Source organism: Filicampus tigris, chromosome 12, assembly GCF_054856515.1.
Source record: "Filicampus tigris isolate MCC_2025a chromosome 12, RoL_Ftig_1.0, whole genome shotgun sequence".
Lineage (NCBI taxonomy): Eukaryota > Metazoa > Chordata > Actinopteri > Syngnathiformes > Syngnathidae > Filicampus > Filicampus tigris.
In genome coordinates this window covers 9,057,747-9,083,183 of record NC_141228.1, presented here as the reverse complement: position 1 = coordinate 9,083,183, position 25,437 = coordinate 9,057,747, and the positions used below count along the sequence as shown (strand labels likewise).

Genomic DNA, 25,437 nt, shown 5'->3' with positions numbered 1-25,437 from the left:
AGTGTTTTACGACATTTACTTCCACTTTCCAGCCACAACTGTGGTTGCTATGCTGTTAGCGTCTCTTCTGTAAATGGTTGCTAGCTAATGGAAGTCGCGCTAATATCGATGTACTATAGAAGATAATGCAGTCTATTATTAATATTGATATTGGATTGTGACGTTTGGAGCAAGGATGCTGGCGCCTGTTAACATGTTAACTTAGGTGAGGATGGGAGAAGGCAAGAATAAATATATATCTGCTGTGCTGGAGAACTGTTGCTGCTGCAGCTAGCATATCATCGAATAGCTACTACTTGTTTGCTTCATTTTCATCGGTGATTGTATTTTTTCTATATTTAAAATAATGAACAAAAATTAGATGGTAACACACACGTACTTGAAATGAACTAAAAGTAAAAACAATGGAGTGCGATCTTTTGATGCGTAATGCAGCCTTCAACTCTTTAATTCAGTCAGTTCAAGTTATTATTTTCCGGTAGTGGTATTGAACGTGTGACTTGTTTTACAGGACGTAATAAACACGCTGGAATCAACCAATGCTGAAGTAGAAAAATAGAAACATTACGTTACCAAGAAGTGCAAATTGTTGCTTTTAATGTGTGGTTTAAGAAGTTGTGGATACTCACATGAGTTCCAGGGAGGAAGCCAAAATGGGGGACATTTTAGCCACTGAAGCCAATCTGCTTGGGATGATCAAGGAGGTATAAATAAATCTGTCAATGTGATGAAATAATCAACGTGTCCAGTATACCACTTTCATTATGACATTCATTGACTTGTATTGCTTGTTTGTTTTTCCTACATAGTACCTTAAGGTTGAACAGTTTGACAACACAGTTAACAGTTTTGACATGGAGTGCAAGAGTAAAGGAAAACTTGTGTCCAAGCCTCAAGGAAATGCCCTGAGAGATGTAAAGACTCACATCATCCAGGTAAAATCTAAAACTCAGCCGTTTAAATTGGTTTGTAAAGGGTGTAAAATGACAGATTAAACATACTTGTATTTGTTTTAAAATGGATTGTGAGCAACTGTGTTTCACCATTTATATTGTTTATTTCAGATGTCTTACTGATTTCCCTTCCAACCCCATCTCTGTGTGCAGAAAGACCTCCTTAGTTCTTTCAGTGATGGAGACTACAAGGTGTTCTTTGAGTTGTGGGCAGAGAATATTCCTTCTGATCTAGTTAAAACCAATACTGAGGCCCAAAAGCTGGAGTTCTACCTTTATATCCATTTTGCCATCTACCCACTGAGAAGCCATCCTGGAAGACAAGTATGTATTTTTATTTTGTATGATATATGTTGTAGGATCCTTTAGTATTCTGACAGCACATAAATGTCAACTGATCAACATGTCCACTAAACTGGGCTGTTCATAAGCATGTTGCATTAGAGAAAGTCATTGTCAGTAGTCAGTAGAGTATTCATTTCAGTATATTGTTGTTGTCCTGGGGCCTACTGTCCTTTTCTTCATGATTAACAAATATTTTAAATAATTTAATTTAATTTTGGCTGATTAGCTGTTAGGCTGATTAATCATTTCAGTTGTCCTCTGGGGTACAAAATACCCTGCAGCAGTAGTGCAAATTGTCACATCTTACTGCTTTATGAAGTGTAATTTTTAAAATCAGAGAACGTTTGAAATTCTTTTCAAACAGAGCAAGTGATTCCCACCTTTTCTGGTCAGTTGCAAAAAAATTCCGCAAAGTAGCACCTCTTACATGAACACGCCTTTGCTTAAAATATTTGTACTTGTTTTGGATTTTTTGAAGATACTTGTACTCCTTAAGCCCTAGCAACTCTCTAATTTCAATCAGTTTCTGAGTATTATGGAAGAGTAGGTTGTTGTGTACTTTTGCACATTATTTGTGCTGATTTGATCTCAACTTGGATTTCAGAGTGTTTAATAATAAATAGTGAACTTGTTGGTTCTGTATATTTAGATCAATTAATAATTCATATTGCTCTTTTTTGTAGTTTGAAAACAGGGTGTCAGTTCTCCTGCCAAATGAATTGTGTTATTTTTTTCGTCAATGATAGCGATGCGTCCAAGTCCTGAGCTAGCCATGCAAGTTCCATACTGCGATGCCCCCTAGACCTGACTCCACAGTTGGAATATGTTTTTGTTTTTTGTTTTTTAAGTTTTGATGGTCACTGCTCTATAGAACCCTTTTTTTCTCCACACATAGCGCTGTGTGTTCCTTCCCAATAACTCACCGTTGGTTTCATCTGTCCTCACTTAAGCATCCAGGCAATCTTGAGTAAATTTAAGACTTGAAATTGCTTTTCTTAAACATAGGTATTCTGACAGCTCTTTTATGCACTACTTTGTTCACAATATTGGACAATGCTTCTTGAGAAGAGAAATTTTATTTTATTTTTTCAAATTTCCCCATGCTGCATTGTAAAAATGTATGTGATGTGTCCAATAAAATACATGAACACATGCACAGTCATTATTTCTGTGGATATTTAAGCAGACTGTATTTGACTATTGTTGTGATTTAGACGACGATCAAAACATTTTATGACCAATTTATGCAGAAATCTATGTGATATCGAAGGGTCCATATGCTTTTTCTAGCAAATGTAGACTGTTTCCACAAGGTCCCTTTACAAAATGATGGCCACAGGAGGGCGTGCAAGCTGCTGCTTGGTCTGTATTATTGTTCAACATTAGCACAAGTCAAATAATAGTGTGCTTCCTCACATATTTGAGTAAACTTTATACATCTCATATTTATTCGTTAGTCTCTTGTCTCGTTTAACTAAAGCAATTGGTCGTCAACATCAAGCTTTATTAGCATCAACTCATAGTACCCCATATTTGTTACAAATGATGAGCTGTCTCAATAGCATTACCTGCAGTTACATTGGAAGGAGACTTCGTGGATATTCTCTTCTTTATATTCAAGGTGCAACTCAATAAATGTGAATACCGTGGAAAACTATTTTAATACTTCAAACTTCTGTTCAAGAAGTGAAATGTATACTTTTTAGATTCGTCAAACACTTAGGAAACTTTTTCAAAGCTCAGTTTCTTTTATTTGTAATTATGACTTACAGCTAACAAAAAAATCTGTTTCTCATAAAAATAAAATATTGTGGAAAAAGTTTAATATTGTAAACTACTGGCGTCACTCACTAATATTCTAATTACTTGAAACACCTGCAAAGGCCTGCTTGTAGCCTCTGATCATGGGGAAGACTTGACTTGACTGTTGTTTGACAGACAGTCATTGGCACCCTACACGTGGAAGGCAAGCCACAAAATGTTATTCCTCAAGTAAGAAAAGTGTGTTTGAAAAAGATGCACAAGCAATAACAGTGACTCATTCAAGACTTTGTGGGTACTTCACAAGGAGTGAACTGAGAGGCTGGAATAAGTGCATCAAGAGTCACTGTGTATAGGAATTTGGTATTCCTTGTGTAAATGTTGAAGGTTTTTGAAGAATGAGTGGAGAGGCACACAATCTAAGTTGCTTGAAGTCAAGTCACTGATGGTTTGGGGTACTATGTTACCCACAGATGCTGGTCCACTTTGCCTTCTGAGGTCTAAAGTCAATACAGCTGTTTACTAGTAAATTTGGTTAAGATGGTTAAATAATCAACAATGCTAAATACTTGTGAGGAAATGCAGCCTCCATGAGTGAAAATACAATTGATGCTTTGAGTGAATGCAGCATTGACTTATTTGCATGAGACAGGACTGCCCCCTCAAGACAAGCGTGGTCATGTTGCTGACCAAGAAACATATTTATAATACTTTTATTATTAGAAATATTTATAATATACAAATATATCATTGCTGTCCTTTGAAAAACACATACATGCATGTCCATTTTTTTTCAACTTTCTTATTTTTATGTGAATGGTGTTTCCGCGCTACAGACATCGCATTAATGTGAAAATTAAACATTTTTCCAAAATTGGACGTACGTGTTTTTCACAGGACAGCGACGACAGAATAGGTTTATGAGTTCTTTGCATTTGGTCTTTCAACTAAAATGTATTGTAAGATCAGCATGAATTAACAGATTCTGACTGCTTCTTTAGGATCAGGTGGAGTTTGAAGAGAGAATTTCTCATTTCAAGAAATACCTGGAGACATGTGGAAGAACACTGAGTCAGACCACAGAGTTTCTGCCTTATTATGCTTTGCCTTATGTGTCCAACCCCACCACCCATCCCTTCTTCAAGGATCTCTTTCAGGTTTATTGTTGTCTTTAATGTAATAATTACTTGTCAGAGGCACGTTGTCAATGAACATATTTACCTGTTATAGGAAACCTGGATACCAAAGTTGAAGAATAAACTTCAAGAGTTTGTGTCTGTGACAATGAAGCCACCAAACTGCCCAAGGCTGCTGACATTATATGTATCCTTTGCAGCAATTTAAAATTGCAACTTAATTATTACATTTGATAAGTATTTTTACATTTCCCTGCCAAAAGGAAATTTGATGCACCAGGTGACAATGTAAGGGTATGTTTATTTATGTGGAAGTCAAGAATGAATTTTTGCTTAACAGATGAAACTGTCGTAGTGTGGTCATTCCATGTTACACTAACACTCCCTGGGTAATTTGCATGTAAAAATTATTATAGGTACAGAAAACATGGTAGAGCAACATGAGCAACTAAGGATAGAAGTCGTTACTCATATATTAATGTAATGTGTAATGTAACTAATATATATTAGTTATACTAACATTTCAAGTGCTGTTCAAAGAAAACCAAATTGTCTCCAATCATACAGCATAACCCAAATCATTCAGCTCATCTGACGCATATATTTCCTTGCGCAAACACTCATACAGCTGATGTGTCAAATGCTTGTATGCACACATTAAATAGACTGCTGCTGGCAAGCTTTTATTTGACATACAATAAGTTAACTAGAAGAGGTCCACTTTAAAGTGCATGTAAACTCATGCATGACAGCTGTGTTTGTCCATAGAAGGGTGTTGGTCAATGAAAATTTCTAAAAAGAAATGCAACCCTCCCTACAAAACAAACTTGGAACAATCACATATTGACACCGGTTTGCCGTCACTCTATAAAATGGATTGTCTTAATCCTGTACAAATTGTATTGGCAAGGCCACTGCTAGCTTCCAACAGGATGTAGGACGTTGTGTGACTCACATCTCATATATTCTTTATGCACCTTTTTGTCACACTGAGGGAAATGGACACACATTAGAAGTGTTGAAGGAATGTTGAGATGAGTGCTGACGTGTGTTCTTTAACAGACGGTATGCAGAAGGAGGGCGCAAAGAATTCAAAAGGTAAATGTCCCTCTGTTGTTACTTAGGATGTCTTTGGTGATGTAAGACCAACTTCCAAAACCTAATAATGCACTAATCCTAGACGTCCCTTGTTGCAGTACCAAGTCGAAGTGTCGAATGTGCACGTTTAAACCAACAATACGAAGCTATTTTACTTACACAGTTGTGCTTATAAGTGCAAACCTTTTTCCCTACTTTCCACAGAAGCCTTGCAGCAGCTCCAGGCACAGCTGGTTGAGTCAGAGCGCCGCTCCACCAGCTACATGCGCAAGTTCAACAAGATGCAAGCAGACTACTACCAGCTCATTGGCATCACTGCTGAGCTGGTTGACTCGTTGGAGGCCACAATCAGCGGAAAAAATGTAATGTGGATTGCAAACTCACACATGCCCACAACATAAAATGTAGTACTGGCTAAAAATATGCATACATGCAGTAAAAAAATATATACCTACAGTAAATGTAGTCTTTTAGTTTTTGTGTTTTTTTTACAAAACGACAATACAGACAGCCATCTCTATACAGTGGTGCCGAGACTCACGGATTGAAATTGTCGTGAAAACGCTACACCTTAAAGTGGAAGTCAAACCAAACATATTTTTTTCAAGAATATGTTCTATGCAGGCCCACTAGTTGAAACAAGGCATTTTTCATCTAGTGGGCCTGCTGGTAATATTCTTGTGTTTGGGTCGGTTTCCCCTTTAAAGCTAATACTCCCTGTGCACACTTTGCCAATGAATGCGCCACTGCCACCTACTGTAGTGAATGTGCAATTATGTTTTATTCTACGACAAAAAAAAAAAAAAAAAATGTTCCTTGGGGTCACATGCAACCCCATTGACAGGGAGCCCCGCCCCACTATTTGAGAAGGACTACCTTAAGCACTGGTCACTGTCAGTTTCAGTCGACAGTAAGTAGCAGGACAAGACAAAATGTCAGCCTGCTGAGATAGTTAAAAACTGGTGGATTTTTCTGCTTAATTCTTACTTCCATCCATCCATTATCTGTACCGCTTATCCTCACAAGGGTCGCGGGGCGTGCTGGAGCCTATCCCAGCTGTCTTTGGGCAGTAGGCGGGGGACACCCTGAATTGGTTGCCAGCCAATCCTAATTCTTACTTCACAAACATAATATTAATCACAATACCGTGTTTAGACTAGTAGACAGAGTTTCTACCTTAATTGCTCCATTTCATTGCACTTCACTGGTGCGGTGGAGGGCTAAAGCGCGATCCTAACTCAAGCCACTCCCTGCAAGTCAAGGTAAAAAAAAATAGCAGATCAAAAGCTCGTTTGTCACAAACTCATAAGCAGGGGCACTTGTAAGTCAAGGTACTGTTGTACTCTTAAAGCTCAAGGGGGCCTGCTATGTTTTTGCAGATATCGCCCGAGTACCTGCAGAGTGTGTGTGCTCGCCTGTTCAGCAGCCAGATGAGGCAGAGCACGGTGCCGATGACTGACCTTACCAGGCCTGGCACTGTGAGTGGAAGAACTGTTTTACACTTTATACTTAACACCTACCTGATAGACAGACTTTGTTTGAACTGAACAACTTTTCTCTGTTTGTGTTTTTGCGTCTATGACACTTTTGTCCCAAAGGGATATTACTCTATGAGTCCATATGATGATGGCTATGTAAGTTTCTCATGCTTTCATCTTTATTTCCTCTTGCTGAGTTAATGTGCCATTACTGTCTTGCTCTCTCATGTCTCATTGTGTCCTCTTCCACTCGTCCACACCTCGTACCCTGCCTCCACTACAAATAACCCTCTCAAACTGATTTGTGTCCATCAGTCATTTATTGCCTGATCCTGCTAGATTGTCCCTTTTCAAACGGCTTCACATATATAAGATCCCTTTTGTCAAATTCACCTAATTTTGAACCTCACATGCTGCCTGATGCACTGTTCCTCTCACCAACTCTCCTCACAAATGTTGCCTGTTTCATACTTCTCCCAGGACCATGTCTTTAACAGTATGGATTTAGTTGGATTCAGTTAAAGGACCAGAATTATGGTAAACAAAAGGAATCTTGATGCAGACATTTTTATCACACTTAGGCAGTTGAACAAATTGGCTTTGGTTACATCCATTTCAAAGGAGGCAACCGGCAGTTTTCTAAAAACAGTCATTGTTCTTAACGTAATCATTAATCAGTTGAAATTTTATTCAAAAAGGGAAACCACGTGACTCTCATACCGAATCTTAATATTTCATTGTGTAAAATGAAGTCTTTATTTTGTTAACATTCTGGCATAATGTCATGTAATGTACAGCATGGATGACCATGCTGCTAATGTGGCTCAAATTAATGGGTCCTATTTTTGTAGACAGCTGCACATGCGCTCGGCATAAAAACATCTTCATTTTCGTGCAGGGGCAAGTCTAGTTTAGTTTAGTTTAAATCAAGGGCCATCCATTCATTTAATCCCGCTTATACAGGGTCGGGCCACAGGGGCAGCAGCTTTAGCAAGGAAGCCCAGACTTCTCCCTCCCCAGCCACTTCATCCAGCTCTGCCAGAGAAATCCCAAGTCGTTCCGAGGCCATTTGGGTCTTTCCAGCGTGTCCTGGGTCATCCCAAGTGCCCGCTCCCAGTGGGATATGCCCGGAACATCTCATCAGGGAGATGTCCCAATCAGTTGCCCGAGCCACCTCATCTGGCTAGTGATGATTCCATCCAGTTAGTGCTGATTCCAGTGATGGACGAAAACTCATTTCCATCAGTGCATAATCCGTCATTTAAAAAAAAAAAAAAAAAACACGTCATTCGTCATTCGCCAGCAAAACAGGCATCCGTCAGAGACGGATTGATGGACCTTCCGTCAGTAGGTCTGACAGGATGCCCAGCTCTGAAAATGAGGTAAGGCACTTTGATTGGCGGGGGAAAAAAGTCAGCTGTGTTCACTCCCACAACGACGTAAATGTCCATTTCTAATGCACTCGTCTACGAAAATACCAAAAGAAAACTACACCCATGCGCACAGTTAGACTGCACTTTGCACTAGACTTGCGCTCAGCATAAAAATAGGGCCCAACGAGTCTGGAACACATTGTTCTACACAGAGACAAGCAACAGTGTACTTTGCCGATGTACCAACGTTAACACCATGATTGACTATAATGGACAGTTTGTTTTGTCTCTTTGCTTGCGTTTTACATGCTAGGGAAAATTCGGAGTAGAGCTGTCAGTGAAGTCAATAACATGAACAATAAATGGCTTTACAACATACTAAAGATTACATGACAGAATATCCAACACTTACGTAAACATTGTATTCCCTGGGTTGTGTCTCTTTGTGCAGATGGAAAAATGTAATTTGAGACCAAAATCAGTTCTCAAACAAAATGAGAGATGGTTTGATTAAGGCCATAACAACAACACACAACATCCCATATGTCACTGTGCTTCTCATTCACATTATCGAGTGGCCTGTGTCACATGTTCCCTTCCAATACATATTCTGATATTGTCACTAGCCTTCAATGGCTTGCAATACCCGGCCTAAAAACTCCCTATTCAATTTTACAACACAAAAACACTACCGTTATCATTGTTCTATGCATGGCAAGGCATTATTTCTGTAGCACATTTCATGCACAAGACAACTCAAAGTGCTTTACATAAACATCAAAAGCATTACAGAAAGAGAAATAAAACATTAAACATCCTCCCAACAAATTCCTACAATTTTTTTTAACCAGAGATGCACGTGAACTCTTCTAGATTTTTTTTTTTTTTTTGTGATGATGATAAATCGGTGAGATTTTATAAAAATTAGGATCAATGTAAAAAAAAAAAAAAATAGCTTGCAATTGCACTCCTGCACCAAGAATGACAAAGGTCCTCAGTGAAGCACAAGCCCAAGTGTCTCACTAAAATGTCTCATTAAATGCAAAAAACACAGTTCAGTACAACAATGCAATATCCACTGTTGACAGTTAATAATACTTTCGGTCTTCTTTTTAATTGTTGAATAGCAATTTTAAGATGATGTATACCTCTTTTTTTTTAGCGGTTTCTACTTTTATTTAAAATTAAGTGAATCATTTCTTTTTTAGAACAGATCTGTACTATGATCCCAAAGGAGGACACTTTATGTTGATAATTATTTTTATGTGCACAAATCTTTTTTAGTTCATTATTTCTTTTATTTATAGCTGTACTTGTTTTATTTCCAAGTAGTTCTAAAAATAGCACTACAAATAGAGCGCCAAATTTAAATCAATCAGACACTGATGGCACAGCACTCTGTTTGTCTCTCATTTCTTTTCATCCAAAAATGCTTTGCGCTGGTTAGAAGGTACTTGGAAAAAATATATGTTTCACAGGTGGTGCATCATTGAAAAAAGATGGAGAACCACTGCTCTAGCACATCCGATTTTCATAATAATAATAATTATAATATGTAATATCATAATATTTATGAATTAAGGGTTTGGTTCGGCAACAGGTGGACACTCTACTGTACAAGTGAATGGTTAAATCCATATTGTGCAAGCTTTTACAGGTCAGATTTAAATCCATATTGTGCAAGCTTTTATAGGTCAGATTTAAATACAAAAAATGAAAATACCTCAAAAACCTGATGAGCTAGAAAAAAAAATTTTTTTTAAAACTCGACGCCAAAAATACGTTAGTGGACACGAACTCATAGCCATCTCTGATTAAAAATGTCTTTTGACCGGTGTTATTTTACATAACAAAATATTAACTGAGGTCTTGGCGGCTCTTCTCCATTAACTCAAACAATCCCATCCCACTTACACATGGGGTATCTTTCCAAACAGAAATATAAGTTTTGGAATTGAGCATGTGCCACATGCATGATGTAATAAGCATGTCCATGTACTACTAATGACTGAAGCATTTGGTGATTAGTAGGACAGCATACACTAAAAGGTGATAACTCATGTTTGTCTACCAATTGCACGAGTTTGAAATATGATACATGCAAGATCCTTTTTTTTTTTTGTTCCTCTAGGCTTCCTCAATACTTCGAGCATCCATCGCACCATAGTAAGTGTTTAGGTCTTGTACAGCTATGGTTCATTTGTTCATCCTGATAATGAAATTTATTTTGGATGGCTTTTCTGATGATCCCCAGCAGACCTAAGGACGTTCCAATGCTGCCCTCTCTGGATTATGTAAAGTTGAAAAAGGACCTGCTTGAAGGATCAGACCGTCTGAGGTCCCTCCTGCTTCAGGCTCTGCGCTGGGTTTGTACATTTTCCTCTGAACTTCATGTTACTATTTTTTATTCGAGCATTGGCATTGTAAGATGGCTGACCTCTGCCATGTTGTTTCCTGACTCTGAGCCAGTCAAATTGATTTTCCAAAACTGTCAATCATTTTTAGAGACTTACTCGCTCACTTCCCGGTGAACAGAGGGACACTGCGCTTCAGGCTTATATAAGCAATGATCTACTGGAACAGTACAGCACAAAGCAGGTGGAGTCCTATCAGTAATTCTTTTGGTGTTTTACTACTTTATCATGAAGTGTTGAACAAACGTCTCATGTCAAAATGCAAAGGCTAATAAATTTGTGTTGCCTTTAACCCAACAAAAAAACACAATGTTGAAGACATATGTAATAAATTGTCAATCCGACATGGGCTTGACCCCGGAGTTGGCATCTGCATTCTCCAGTATACCAAAACAAGCCCATGCTTCCAAGTTTGTGTAATAATTGTCCATTTTCATCACTGCCTAATTCATCTCCATGGGTTTTATTACATTACATTACAGATCCCTGTAATGTCCAAACACATACAGTACAGTAGGTTAAGGACACAACACTGTTTTTGTTTTGTTTATATGCACGTTTTATGCAAGAACAATCATGAATCCAATCCAGAAATACACACAAGATACACAAGATCTAGGTACAGCACATGCAAATGCAAGATGGCAGATTAAATGGATTGCATCATTTTGCAGTTGTCGAGGTTTCTGCATGTGCCTTGCTCAAGGCCAACAAATCTTATTGTATATTTTAAATATGTACTTTACCTCAAGGTATTTTATGAGAAAAAAAACACTACACATCCTGTCTCTGTAGGAAACTATGCTTCATTTACTAACTTCAAAGAACGAAATGGTGCGGCAGTACATGGCTCGTCTCATCAATACATTCTCCTCCTTTGCAGACGGTAAGTGTCAAGTACGTCAAATAAGAGTTTGGTATGGTTATGGGTGAGATTTAACAACAATGGGGGTTAGTATGTGCCCTGCGACTGGCTGGCGACCAGTTCGGGGTGTAGTCTGCCTTCGCCCATTGACGGCTGGGATAGGCTCCAGCAACTCCCCGCGACCCTATATAGGATAAGCGGTTTGGAAGATGACATGACATGACATGACATGGGGGTTAGTATTGGCCTAGCCCTTTCTGGGACCTTTGTCATAGAACCGGTAAGATGAGTGTGCGAGACTTCTGTCTTTTAAAAAATGTGTTTTGAAGGCAAACCGTTCAAGATTGCATTACATTTTTACTTGTGGTTTAATGCAGAGCACTGTGCAAAAAGTGATGATATAATGATGAAATATATTTCTCAATCATAGAATACAATTAAAGACTCCAAAAAAAAAAAAAACAGGTTTAAAATAAAAAGCTTCAGCAAAAAGTACTGATTGTAGTTTGACCAACTTTCTGCTCTTGAACATAACAAAATGTGACCCCAATTTAAAGAAGTCAATTTCAAGAGTCTTGATCTTTACCACTTAGTTGGTGACATACATAAATATGACAAATGTATCATGTTATATTTATACTTACTTACAGGTCGAGTTTACCTTTCCCAAATCCCATTGCTTCTAAAACTCCTGATGGAAATGCTCAGGCAGGAGAAGAAGGACTCCTTGACCAGAGAGAATGTTCTGGTGGCTCTGCAGAAACTCAGCCTCATGTAATTGAGAGTTTATCAACCCCACTGTGTAGAGAGCAATGTCCCAATTAGCCATTTTACAAGCATCAACATAAAAATATCTCCGATTGAATCCATTTTGATCACTGCATCTGTTTGTTAGGAGGAGCCAGCAGACAGTCATGATAGAGGATGATTTGATTGGCTGGCTGGTGGATGAATTGCATGACTCAGACTGTCTGAGCGATTACACCCTGGAGTATTCTGCATCTCTTCTCATGAATTTATGCCTGCGAACAAAAGGTGCCTGCAAAAGATATACAGTGCACGAACAAGACAGATTTCCGTTCCATACATGATATTAACTCATTCACTGCCAGGCATTTTTAGACCCTCTTTTACCGTATCGTTTGAAAATATTTGAAAAATATATAAAAAGTTCCTGGGATTGAATGGCTGGACTGTGAAAAGACAAGTAAATCCGTCAATGGCAGTGAATGAGTTACAAATATTCAGCATTGATACTATGAAGTCATGTGTACATGTTTAAGATTACATGGTTGTCTTTGTATAGGAAAAAGGAAGTGTGCAGAAAATGGCCAACATGTGCTCAAGGTTCTAACTAACCTCCTCGGACATGACAACCATGAGGTGATGCATACGTCCGCTTGAAAAGTGTGTGTGAGTGTGTCTGCAAATGTGTGTGCTTGTGTCTGCGTGACAGTAAGATGTTTCCAAACACAAACTTACCCCTTTTGTTGTGTGAGTTTAAATTCCATTATTCTATGCAAGCAACTGTAAAGCTGTTCATTTTGCATTTGGAGATGCATCTACATTGGTTGTCTCTGTTTTCTCCAGATTCTTCCGTATGTGAATGGAGCCCTGTACAGCATCCTGTGTATCCCCTCTGTGAGACAGGAAGCAAAAGAAATGGTAAGATAGTGAAATGTCTTTGCCTGCTTGCAGGATGCTGACTTAGCCTTTCTCTTCCCTTTTAATGTCACAACACACGCAGATGTTTATTATCTTCAAAGATGTTTGCAGCTGCACACGGTGTGTTTTGCTTACCTGTTGCTCAGGTCTTATTCATAAGCCAATTGAATGTGTGTTTTGCTCAAATGTGTGAAGAGTGTGGAGGAGATCCTGCGCTGCTTCTGCAAGGAGGATAATCCAGATCTTCACAGACAAATTGGATTCATCATTAAACAGCTCAACTCAGGTCAGTGAATGTACATTTATGGTTTGTTTACTCATTTACAATGGAGCATGTCTATTGGTCAATTTTGGTTGTATTATTATTATATGCAAAATAAACAAGTTATTTCTCAGGGAATGGAAAGGGAATGCACAATCATTACAATGTAACTCCAAGTCAATCACATTTCTGGGATATCATCTTGTCCGGTTTGGAATCAATTTCACCTGCTGTTGTGAAAAGAGAAGTGGAAATGAGAGGCAATACAACCCCTGTTAAGGAATGAAGGCCACATACCTCACCTAACCTGTCCTCATCCTTTCTGGTTTACTTTTTTCACGGGTTCTCGCCACTAGAGGTAGTGTCACATAATTTCTGGAACCCACAAAAGTTGCTCAGGTGGTGCAGCTCAGCCCACCTGGCAAGACGATTTGCTCTGTCTCCCAGCAAGCATTGTCAGACCATATGCTGGTGCAGTAGGGCGTGACTTCCTTCTGATGAATGACAGTGCTTGGCTTCTTCAGACTGGAGTGGAGTGTGTCAACATTTCCTGCATGAAGAAAGCGTTGATGCTATGAACCGGCCTGCCAGTTTCCCAGACCTGAACTCAGTCGAGCACCTTTGGGTCAGCACGTTTCATTCCACTGGAGAACATTCGCGGCTCATCAAGAGCATTGTTGCGGGACGTTGTAGGAAGTGCATGCAGGCACTTGGCGGCCCCACACACCACTGAGCTTCATTTTGCATTCTCTTGAGGAATTTCCACAGAAGTGATTTTTTTCCCCCCCGTTTTATTTTCAGGATGATTCTGAATCCAGACCTCCATGGAGTAATAATTTGGATTTCCATTGAATTTTAGGTTATTTTGTTCTCATCGCATTCCACTTTATAATGAATAAGATTGCGGAAAAAAAATTCAACTTCATCTAGAAATAGGCTTTATATAGGTGCTCTCTCAGACGCAGTCGTAGTTGGAGTCGATTTGGGATTTTTCTTCATTAAATACATTCATGCTGTGTTCCATCCAGCGGAGGAAGAAGGTCCAGAGTCAGACGATGAAGAGGATGAGGATGACAATGATGTAAGTGTGATGTTCATAACTGACACTTTACTGCTACACACATTTTGTCACACAATAGTAAGCAACGGTGAGCATTACCACATTAGAGAAAATGATGAGATGAGACAAAAAGTCTGTTCTACCCTCGCTGTAACACCAGCAACATATGTACAGCAGATGGTAATCTTGACACGGTACTATTCAGTGATATTCAATGTATGTTGCTTGTGTGCACGAGGGTGTTTCCAGATTTCAGTGGTAAAGGCGGTCATGTCAATAGTGAGTGTGTGTCATGCTGTGTACCCACAATGCATGTATCTTGGAGAGTCAAATGTCCCCACTTGGGTAAATGTTATCCACAAGGGTTGTGTGAACTCGTTTTTAAAGCGGAAAGTCAACCCAAAACAGTTGGGTTTTTTTCAATAATATGTTCTTTGCAAGCCCGCTAGTTGAAACAAGGCATTGCATTTGTGGAATATGAATTAAGCAGCAAAATCCATCCGTTTTAGCCATAACGGGGCGGCCATTTTGTCACTTCTGTCAACTGAAAATGACATCACAGTTGCACAGTGCTCATATAACAACCAATCATGGCTCAGCTTCAGATAACAGATGAGCTGTGATCATGGTCATTACCTGAGCCCTGTGATGTCATTTTCAGGCGACACAGGTGACAAAATGGCCGCCTCCAGAGATGGCTAAAAACGGGTGGATTAACTCTTATTCCACAAATGCAATATTAATCAGAATACCTTGTTTAGACTAGTGGGGCTATATAGAACATATTCTTGAAAAAAAATGTTTGGGTTGACTTCTCTTTAAAGAAATTACTTTGTAATTTTATTAGAACTGCTCATTGAAAATCAGTCAGGGAGGCATATGTTTACAGAGTAAATTTCTGGATTCTTATTGTTACTAAATACAGACTAAAAATATTATACTTAGGTCTGTGTGATTTATGTTGTGACAGGAAGATTTAATAGAGTCGGACCGAGATAAAGAGGAAGTTCTTCAGCCAAAGCCCAGTGAGCTGTCTGGGGAAAGTCTGCTCACTACAGAGTACCTGGGTGTAAGCAAAAAATACACACAGACGCACGCAAACACGCACTTGACATCCGACTTCACAACAACACGCAAATGTGTGACCACTTACATACTTAAATTGCATGCTAACAGTAGATCAAATCCCGATCCTTTTGACTGTGTTACTGACACGCTCGCCACATGCCCCAACGCACTACCCGACTAAGTTAAACCGGCGAATAATGTTATCATTCAGTCCGCCGGCTTTAAAGACAAATTAAAGAAAATGGATTAGCAATACCTTGGCTGGAGTCCATAGTTGATGTATAGTGTTTGATAGTTACTATTGAAATTACTCATCATAAACTAACACTGTTTCAGTGTGATTTTAATCCCATATGCGTAACAGACAAGCCATCATACATGCAAACATATGCAAATGTATTTTAAACACATTGTAGTTGAAAAATACAATGATACATAAAGTATTTGTACACTGGGAAAAAAAGTGTACTTTTTTAATCCCAGTACATACATATCAGTGAATCAATCAATCAGGGTGATTGATTGTGAAATTGCCAAATATTTTCCAAAATGAAATCTTCCATGCTAATTGTCCCGTGTCTTGATTGTGCAGATTATTACCAACCTACCCAAAGTGAAGAAGCCGAGCCCGCAGCATCAAGCAAGTATTGATGAGCCTCTACAGCGACCGGTGACCCCAAGCTCCCACCGTAACAATAATGTTGTGTAAGTGAAATGACAAAACGTGACTGCTGTGTGACTTTTAGCCTTTTTTTTACCACTTGTTGTCCAACATTGTGCGTTTATGCAGACAGATTCCGCCTCGTGCAGTGTTCAAGGGATTATATTTAAAAGTTGACATCGTATCTCAAAAGCCTTAATTCTCTTGAGGGAGATCACATGACATAAGCACAAAAGGAACCTCAAGTAGCTCATTGTCAAACCATGATCGGTCAATGAAGTAAAGCTACAACAATAAAGACCAAAGAGGTCATTGTGACAATGATAGCATTGTCTATTTTGCTCTAACTTTTCAACCTCTTAGAATATTGATATCTAGAGCAGTGGGTCAAAGAAAGATTGGGGTCACGATGTAGTTTGAAATTAAAGCCTGGCTGGGTTCTTTCAGGTTGAGGTATGAAATAAATGAGAAAGTAATTGAAAGCACCCCGCGACCCATGTGAGGATAAGCGGTATCGATAATGGATGGATGGATGGATGGTTGAAAGCAACAGTGAATAATTTCTTTTTTTTTTTTTTTTTTAATTAAAGAACAGCACTTGTGATACTCTTACTTCTAGTAACCGATGCATGGTGTAACCACAAGAATGCCTTATTGATACAGTCTTTATTTACACATGAGTCTAGAAAAAGTTGCGGCTCAAGTCAAAAGTATAAAAACAATAATAAACTATGAAAGCATTTAACTTTTTATGCCAGCGAGCATACAATAAAAGGGAGAAGTATCACATGAAAAAAAAAATAAGTATCAGCTGCTTTTTCTTCCAATACTCATCTGAACTCTGTGTTTGTATTCCATGCATAGAAATTACCGCCCAGTCAGCCAAGGTGGCATAGGTGACAGAGAAGGGGAAAACCCTCACCTTGGACTCAGGAGTGAAAAAGGAAACTCCCCTCCTTCCAAGAACGATTCTCGACCTCAAACGAGTTCTGGCAATCGCCCACGCACGGCCGACTCCCTGCGTCACAGCCCGGGTGGGTAGAACGTTGCAATGACTCCATAAACTGACAGCAGTCAGCTATGACAGCAGTCTCAGGACATAGATTTTCAGAAATCTAGTTTTGTTCCAACAGTGTAGTTAAATCTGTACGCCTACAGGCTCTTAGACCAGAGGATCACTTTTCAAGTGATGCTGTGGGTATAAATGAATTGCAATGTGTTGCTGGAAAAATGCTAGTCTGCTTACTGGACTATTGTCATGGTGCCCTTGATCAAGTTCATTTTGTAACATCTTTGCATTTAACATTTGTCACTAACGAACGCTCAAACGCACAGATCTGGAGTACGGCCGACTAGCCAAGGCTTCTGATCTGGACCAGTCCTACGAGGTACGAGTCAAAAAAGGAACCCTCCGAGAGAAACACAATGGGCATTTTTACAGGTAACTTGACACAAAAATACCTAATCACAGACTAACCATGAATTGAAAAAGGTGTGCTTTTATGACCTTTTAAGCTATTTTGTGGGAGAGACTTTTATATCGTATACTATTTAAATTGTCTGGTCTATTAAGACAGTTACAAATAAGTCTTCCCTTGTTAGAGGGAGACTTAAGACTCCTTGCTAACTACTTGCAATTCCACGTGCTCAAAGAAATAACTTACAAGACAATGGTCGGTCTGTTCTAGTCACATACTTCCATTTACAGAGTGAGTAAGTATTTTAATTGGGGATTTGGCTTCATGTTACAGTATTATTTTCTTGCATCTATTCGAACAGCTTTTTTTTATTTCTCTACGGTTGTCAAAGAGCATGTTACATAGATCTCTTTTTAAACAGAACATATTATGAAAAATTAACTTTTAATGGATTGTGTTAGCGGTACTCCGATTGATCGGCCACGGATCATAATCAGCCGATTTCCATGGAAACGAACGGCCTATGTTGAAAAAAACGATCACCCACAGCTCGTACTTTGAAGCCAGCTGCCACTCGAGACCAGTTTGTGTGCAATGTAGCTTTTTAAAATGTATTAACCTGAACACAACTGCACTATACTTTTCTAAACTTGTACAATTACTGAAACCAATATTAAAGTATTTTATGGTCTACCCCGATGATGGCCACCTCCAAAGTATCAGTAATCAAATCTGGTATGAAGAAGCCGAGGTTTTAAGATGAATGAGTGCTATCATTTTCAAAGTCAAAGGGTCATGTACAAGGTGAGCATTGTTGCCCACTGAGCAGCTCATCAAATCAGGGAAGGGTAAACGATCCCACCAGGCTAGTGAGAGGCACTTCAATTAAAACCGATGTTACAAAGTGAATCGATAACATTCCGTCTTCAAGGGATGACTCAGCAATTGCAGCGCTACCACAGCTGACATTTCTTACTGTATGTACCGTGTTTGTACATAGCAGTGCGCAAACGAACTGACTAGCAAAGCCTGGACGTATTTACTTATTTCTCACCTCTCTCTTGTCATCAGCGGCGATTCAATCTCTGGGTTTACAAGCAGGCCGAGGATAGGACGGACTCCTGAGCCAGGAGAGGTTCATGGAAGCACTGCGTACAGTCTGGCGCCTAAATTTTCCCAGACTGAACCACAGCAGTGCAGCCGTCCATGTTCCACAAGCTCCCCGAATGGAGCGAGACGACAGAGTAGAGGTAGGCATAATATTTTGAAAACCATGACATATCAACACGGCATAAATCACTGCCTGATTATTCCCATTAGTGTTATACTAGAAGAAAATGGTTTTATTGTCACTCGTTCTACATCGACATCTACTGTTACAAATGTTGGATGTAACAGTTTTATGAGGAATACAGTAAACGTCCCGTTTATCACGGGGGATACGGTGTACACCACGTGTCAAACTCCGGTCATCGATGGCCACTATCCTGCATGTTTTAGATGTTTCCCTCCTCCGACACTCCTGATTCAAATGATCAGCTCATCAGCAGAACTCACGAGGCAGGACCAGTGTCGCGTAAGTAAAATATTGCGAAATGATATTCATCGCTAAAATCAAGGTGAACAAAAAATGACTTAAAAATATAGCAGAAGTAAAGTCATTAAACCAAAATGATCGAAAATTAAGTAATTGACCTAAGAATATAAACAGCATGAAGATGAATAATAGTGAAGTAAAATTAAAGCTAAGATAAAGAAAAGTAAATGAATAAAATATGAGTTAAAAGCGGAATTTCAAAAGTTGGTCTTCAGCCTGTCCTTAAAACAAGAACATTCTCTGCAGTAGGGCGGTCCTTCCAAAGAAGTACATTTTTTCATTTATATTTTTTAATCTTCAACCCGCTGAATTAGTTGGAATAGTTGGAATGTTTTATTTTGATTCAACACAAGTCTGCTTTCATGAAAAACTACATTAAAAAAAAGAAGCTGAAATTCTGAGGATTTTGAGTTTTAGACAAAAGAGATATCCAAGCGATTTATTGATTATTGATGATAATTATCGATTAACTTGATAATCGATTGCTTGTCGTTTAATCGCTTAATTGTTGTGCCTTTAGTTCAACCCAAGTAGTTTTAGTCAGTATCTCAAATATGAATCCTGGCCACAGGGCTTGCAACTCTTAAATGGATGGTCACATCAATTCTGTACTCCTGCGTCTTGATTGCATTGGATGAGCCCGTACCTCTGGCACAAACCTCATCCATAAATCCTTCAATCAAGCATAATGCTAAGTGTGTTTTTGAGGTCTGGCATTAGTCAAACATCAGTGAAGTCATACGGAAGACACTTACTCGAACCTTTAAGGCAAATAAGCAAACGCACATGGCACAACAAACAGAATAAGTGGACATTTATTGTGCGCTTCCGTTGCTTTTATCCGCAACTTCTCTGCTATCAGTCCTATTAGTTTACACTTGAGTGCAGTTTCCGCTGCCCGTCAGGTTTTATTATCACTAATATTTGCAGCTTGCTAGTTTCCTGATGCTAAAGGAGGCGGGGTGGAAATGCAGCTGCACATTGAGGCACATCCCCCTTCAGGGCTACATTTGCTACACAATAGACGTGTGCCTTGCTCTGGCCACCCACTCTGCAAGTAAATAGGGAAGAATGATGGGAGGATGGAAAGACCATGAAATTGTGCGCACATGGTGTTGATAACACACTTTTACCATAGTGGCAAATTCCTGTAATGTTGATTTGATGTGTACAACTGAGTAAGCCAATTTTAGGAATACATTATTATACAATGGAACAGAATCAGACTACATTTTTGGGGAGAAATTTACCCTGGAAAGTTGCACTGTTTCTGCCTTTTAATTTGAAACTGTCCCAGTATGTTCGGAAAAGCACCTTGCTGAAAAAAGGTGTTGGTCATTGTTTGGCTTCATAAATGCCTTCGAGCCATTTACCTTCCCCCCAAACCTTAATTCCTCACCACCTGCGTCCTCCTTCAGGCAGCCAGTCAACACGGCGTTGAGGAGGGAGCTGTCACCACGGCGTAGATCTATCTCCCCCGGCACATCACGCTTCCTGTAACATCATCCTTCCAGGTTTTGATCAGGGTCGGGGCAACGAGAGGGGGTCGAGCATCAGCAACGGGAGGCGGAGGGGCTTGAACAATGCAAAGGATTGTGGTCCTGCATTTTTTTTCCCGGCTTCGGCACAGACTATTGCAACCAAATACGGGATCAGACAATAATCACATCCCCCAGCCGGCCAACCCGGTGCTCTTTGCGGCCTCGTTTGGCCCTCTTCCCTGCTCTGTCTCGTTCTCTCTCAACAAGGTCACCTGGCACACCTGAATATGTGGAACATCCTGCCACCATGACAGAACTGACAAGTCTTAGTTTTAAAACTGGAGATTAGCAGCGCAATGAGAGTTTAACAAAACAAAGAGCTACTGTATGACATTAATGAGAAATGTTAGCCTAATATCATATCACGTTTGCACGACAAGGTATGATGAAGTTCTTGTAGTGTAAGTCACACTTCTGGTTAAACTTGTGTCAATATCAAAAAAAATATATATATATCATTGTGATTTCTAAATGAAAAATAATAGATGAATGATTTTTTTTAATCTAAGAGCAGTTTGGTCAGTTTACCTTCATGAATTGTCCATGTTTTTATGTTTTAAGACATGTGTGGTATGGTTTTGTGGTCGTAGCATGCTGTTATCATGATTGTATCGCAATAATCATACATTTATGATCATTGATATGGATATGTCCGCATTGTTGAAAATTTGGAAAATCATGGGATTTTAATTTCTGATTTTCTATTGACGGACATAATGTTTTATCATTGTTTTGTTCACACATTTAAGAATGATGCAAGATTTAGAAGAACTTATGTGTATGTATCGGTTTGTATGTGGGTTGCAAATTTTAAATGAATCATAAATCTATTATATTATCGGATTTGTTACGATTTGGATTGACATGATCCAGGAGGTTTGCGTTCATGAATCCTAAAGCTGTATGTCTATTGTCATGGCTTGAATTTGAATGTATAATTTGTATCGCTTATTGGACAACACACTGCTACGTTCTAGTTATATGATCTTCTTAGATCAATATCTATTACAATGTTTACACAAGGTTGCATCCCACAAAAAATGAAATTGTGAGTGTTTCATTCTTCACAATATACATTTGCGCTGTTCCAAGTCCAATCGTGTATTTATGTGGAATACATTTTTTTAATTGCCTTGGTGAAAATGGTACTTCACACAAAATAAATGGCTTGAAATCCAACTTTATCTGACCCATATTTAAAGGAAATTGAGTGGAGCCGCTTCGATTGGCCGGGAGTCGGCTGTGTTCCATCCCGCAATGGCGCAAACGCCCTTCTACCTGCGCTAGTGCAAGTAATATACCAAAATAGAAAAGAAAACTGCACCCATGCGCACAGTTTGACTGCGCTTTAAGATCAACTTGGGCTAACCATGTAAATAGGGCCCCTTGTGTTCAGAATTTCCCAATCATATTCAAACGTATGTTAAATGGGAGTCAGCGCACACCTGCCACTATTTAAAGTACCGCTTTGATTAACCCAAAATTAAGTTCAGATGTTCCATTAAGGTTTTCCTGATATTTTCCTTTTCTTTCTAGCAGGAACTTGAATGTTTTGTGTTAACACTGCTATTTGGAACCATAGTTTCAGCTGAAGAACAACAGCCCCAAAACATGATACTGCCACTAACATGCTTGTAGGTATTGCGTTTGTGTCAAACATAACGTGTTATTTTTGTATTTTTGACAGTGTTATTGTTTCTAGTCGTGTATTAAACTTTTGCTATTTTTGGTATTAAATTATTGTGACTTGGTGACAGCCTTAGTCACAAAGCTCGGCAGCCAGTGTTATATACTGTATAGTTTAATGGCAAACACCATCAGTTCAGGCCAGCTTACATCCATCCATCCATTATCGATACCGCTTATCCTCACAAGGGTCGCGGGGCGTGCTGGAGCCTATCCCAGCTGTCTTCGGGCAGTAGGCGGTGGACACCCTGAATTGGTTGCCAGCCAATCTCAGGGCAACAAAGACAAACATCCGCACTCACAATCACACCTAGGGGCAATTTAGAGAGTCCAATCAACCTACCATGCATGTTTTTGGAATGTGGGAGGAAACCGGAGTACCTGGAGAAAACCCACGCAGGCACGGGGAGAACATGCAAACTCTACACGGGGAGGCCGGAGTCGGGATCAAACCCACGACCTCTGAACTGTGAGGCGGACGTGCTAACCAGTCGACCACCGTGCCGCCTAGGCCAGCTCACAAATGTTAAAAATAGCTGGGTTAAAATTCACAGAAACACTCCAACATCAGAGTGGAATCTGTCCTAGCTACAAAAGGGTAGTCTCGTTGTAGTTCCAAATATTTTGTCCATGACGATAGTGTGGCTTGAGTGGCTAATGAGCAATTACAGATTTGTTCATTTGACCCTTGACCTGTCAAAGTACCCTTGAGGATTCCCACTCCTAGATCATCAAGGGGTAATTTTTCTTTAAAAGTGTTTACCTTGATATAAACAGACCTCTGACTCAAGTGGACTATGTTCTAAAGTGACACATTTCTTAACAAACTGTTGTGAAACACCAGATGAGCCTTGTTTTTACAAGCATGGCAAATGAAAAGGCAAAGCCAGCATATCCGAGTGAGAGCTTTCCGGTGCATGATGCCAGTTGTCTCCTTTGTATTCAGCCGTATCAGCTTGACATTTTCATACTTACTGTAAATAGCACATGTGACACATATCAGTCTGCACTTGATGCTGTAATACAAGCATAATGTAATGGAAAATGTTTTTCGTCCTTTTTTGTTACAAGGGAAGACACATCTATTTTTCCACTCTCTACCTCTCCATTCATTGTTTTGTTTTCATCAAAAAAGCAGCGGCTTCCTCTATGCTGCGATTACAGCTGGACGGTACCAGCATGCTGGAGCTAAGGGTTACTAAGCCACCTGCATGCAAGTGCGTCAATGTGTCATGTGCGACTTGTTTCCTCACATTGTGCTGCGGCTCGCTGGCAGCATCCTCAATGCGAATCATTGGACACCTCATCCGTCAGGAGACTAAAAATGAGTTAAGCAATAGCTGTCTTACACTTTATTTAAAAAAAAAAATCCCATCAATAAACCATCTGTTAATAGCGTAATTTACTTACAAAAATGACTTAGTTTGCACATAACGCTGGTAATGATGTTTACATTAAGCTCAGGGCGGTCCAAGCACACACACAGTGATTGACACCGCGGAAGCAGAAATTGACTCGCTGGGGTGTATGCATGAGATTGGTGCGCGCAAAATGCTTTTATGCAGGTAAACTGCAAGATTTCCCCTTGGCTCAGTCGGCTGCGCATGTGACGTGGGCGATTGTGTCTGAGTGACCCCTCCGCCCCCCAGCCCCAAAGTTCTGCCGCGCGGTCTAGGGGGTGCTATTAAAATATTTTTAAGATAATAACGATAATAATTCATCCAATGAATTGAGTTCTACAATGATTCCGAGGGATTGTTGCATGCTGTTGTCATATTTTAGAATGACATCCACACGTCCGCGGCACGCTGAATCTGTCTGCCTGCGCCTCGATCAAATCCACCAAAATGATGTTACACCACCTTGCTTAGGCCTGCTTTTTGCGAGTCTTAAATCTCGTCTACTTTTGGCCACCAAATTGCCAGATTCGCCGGAGTTACAGCAGATCTGTCCTCCACTGGGGTTCACCCTGGTTGACAAAAGCAGCCATCAGGAGAGGGGACGGGTCCTTACTGTTGTCCGTGCCTATATGCACCAAATAGCTTTTCATTTCAACAATAAATAGCTTTGAATGCTATGCTTGGTTACAGATTCGGGTTTTGCCTGTGAAGGCTACATTTATGCAGTGGGACTTAGAGCTGTAGTCAACGTGAAAATAAGAACGCCGGTTTGCTAAAATGCAGAGATCGACAAGTAAATGCTAAAGAAAGAAAATAGATGATTATTATCTTAAACATACAAGCTTATCTGTGAAACTCAGTGAAAGAAATGTGACTTATTCCTACACTCTAAAAACAGTTGGGTTAAAAATAACACAATTTTGGGTAAAAAATGGACCAATCCATAAGGTTAATTTGACCCAACTTTCTTGGTTGTTTTTGCACAAAACAACCCAAAGATTGGGTAGTTTTGTACAAAACAACCCCAAAAAATGGGCTGTTCTGTCCAAAACAATGCAAGAAAGTGACCCAATTTGTGTATCGGTCCAAAATTGTGTTATTTTTAACCCGACTGTTTTTAGAGTGTAAAGACAAAGAAGTTTCCAACAACAATTTTAGGATCTGGGTGTTCGGAAAAGTAGCATCCCACTCAGATGTTTTTATCAGTAAGCTAAGCAGCCATGTGTACTGCTGATAACGGGTGACGCCAGCCAAGAAGAGCATTTCAGGGCTCCTTGGTCGTAAACCTCCTGTTTCCTCTTGACCAGTCCTGAGAAATAGCTCCAAGTGACCCCCCCCCACCCCCCACCACAACATGGTTACACTGTTGTTGGTGAGCACAGGAAATAAAGAAAAGGCCTGTAAAACAATGGATGGTAATGATAACATTTAGCTATTTTACTAACCATCATAGTTAATCATTCCAGTAGAAGAGAGTTTACTTAGATTATTTAGACCATTTACAAGGTGTGCCCTCTCAGGAATGTCCTGACAAATGTAACCATTCACCTTTTGCATGAATGTAAGTGTGTACACTCGAGCGAGTTAGCATGTTTTGTGGGACACAGAGTTGCTCCTTAGTTCTATTGCACTGCTGACTTGTGAACAGGAATAAGA

General features: G+C 39.6%; 1 protein-coding gene across 4 annotated transcripts; it reads left to right on the top strand.

The window, feature by feature from the left end:
* Positions 1 to 39: 39 nt before the first annotated feature.
* armc9 (armadillo repeat containing 9) lies at positions 40 to 22,432 on the top strand. Of its 4 annotated transcripts, none has more exons than XM_086048052.1 (26): positions 40 to 205; positions 512 to 704; positions 810 to 935; positions 1,107 to 1,277; positions 4,061 to 4,216; positions 4,290 to 4,382; positions 5,269 to 5,293; positions 5,498 to 5,655; positions 6,673 to 6,771; positions 6,892 to 6,927; positions 10,276 to 10,310; positions 10,399 to 10,510; positions 10,650 to 10,742; positions 11,354 to 11,444; positions 12,074 to 12,197; positions 12,319 to 12,458; positions 12,730 to 12,806; positions 13,014 to 13,088; positions 13,284 to 13,374; positions 14,379 to 14,431; positions 15,381 to 15,479; positions 16,071 to 16,183; positions 17,004 to 17,173; positions 17,475 to 17,580; positions 18,629 to 18,807; positions 20,573 to 22,432. In XM_086048052.1, exons 2-26 carry the CDS (start codon positions 630 to 632, stop codon positions 20,593 to 20,595), a joined length of 2,520 nt encoding a protein of 839 aa, XP_085904178.1. In that variant the 5' UTR covers positions 40 to 205; positions 512 to 629; the 3' UTR covers positions 20,596 to 22,432. The 4 variants fall into 4 exon arrangements, with proteins under 4 accessions (XP_085904178.1, XP_085904177.1, XP_085904180.1 ...); XM_086048051.1 differs by lacking the exon at positions 20,573 to 22,432 and adding an exon at positions 19,058 to 19,151; XM_086048054.1 differs by lacking the exons at positions 512 to 704; positions 20,573 to 22,432 and adding an exon at positions 19,058 to 19,151.
* The last annotated feature ends 3,005 nt before the right edge of the window (positions 22,433 to 25,437 follow it).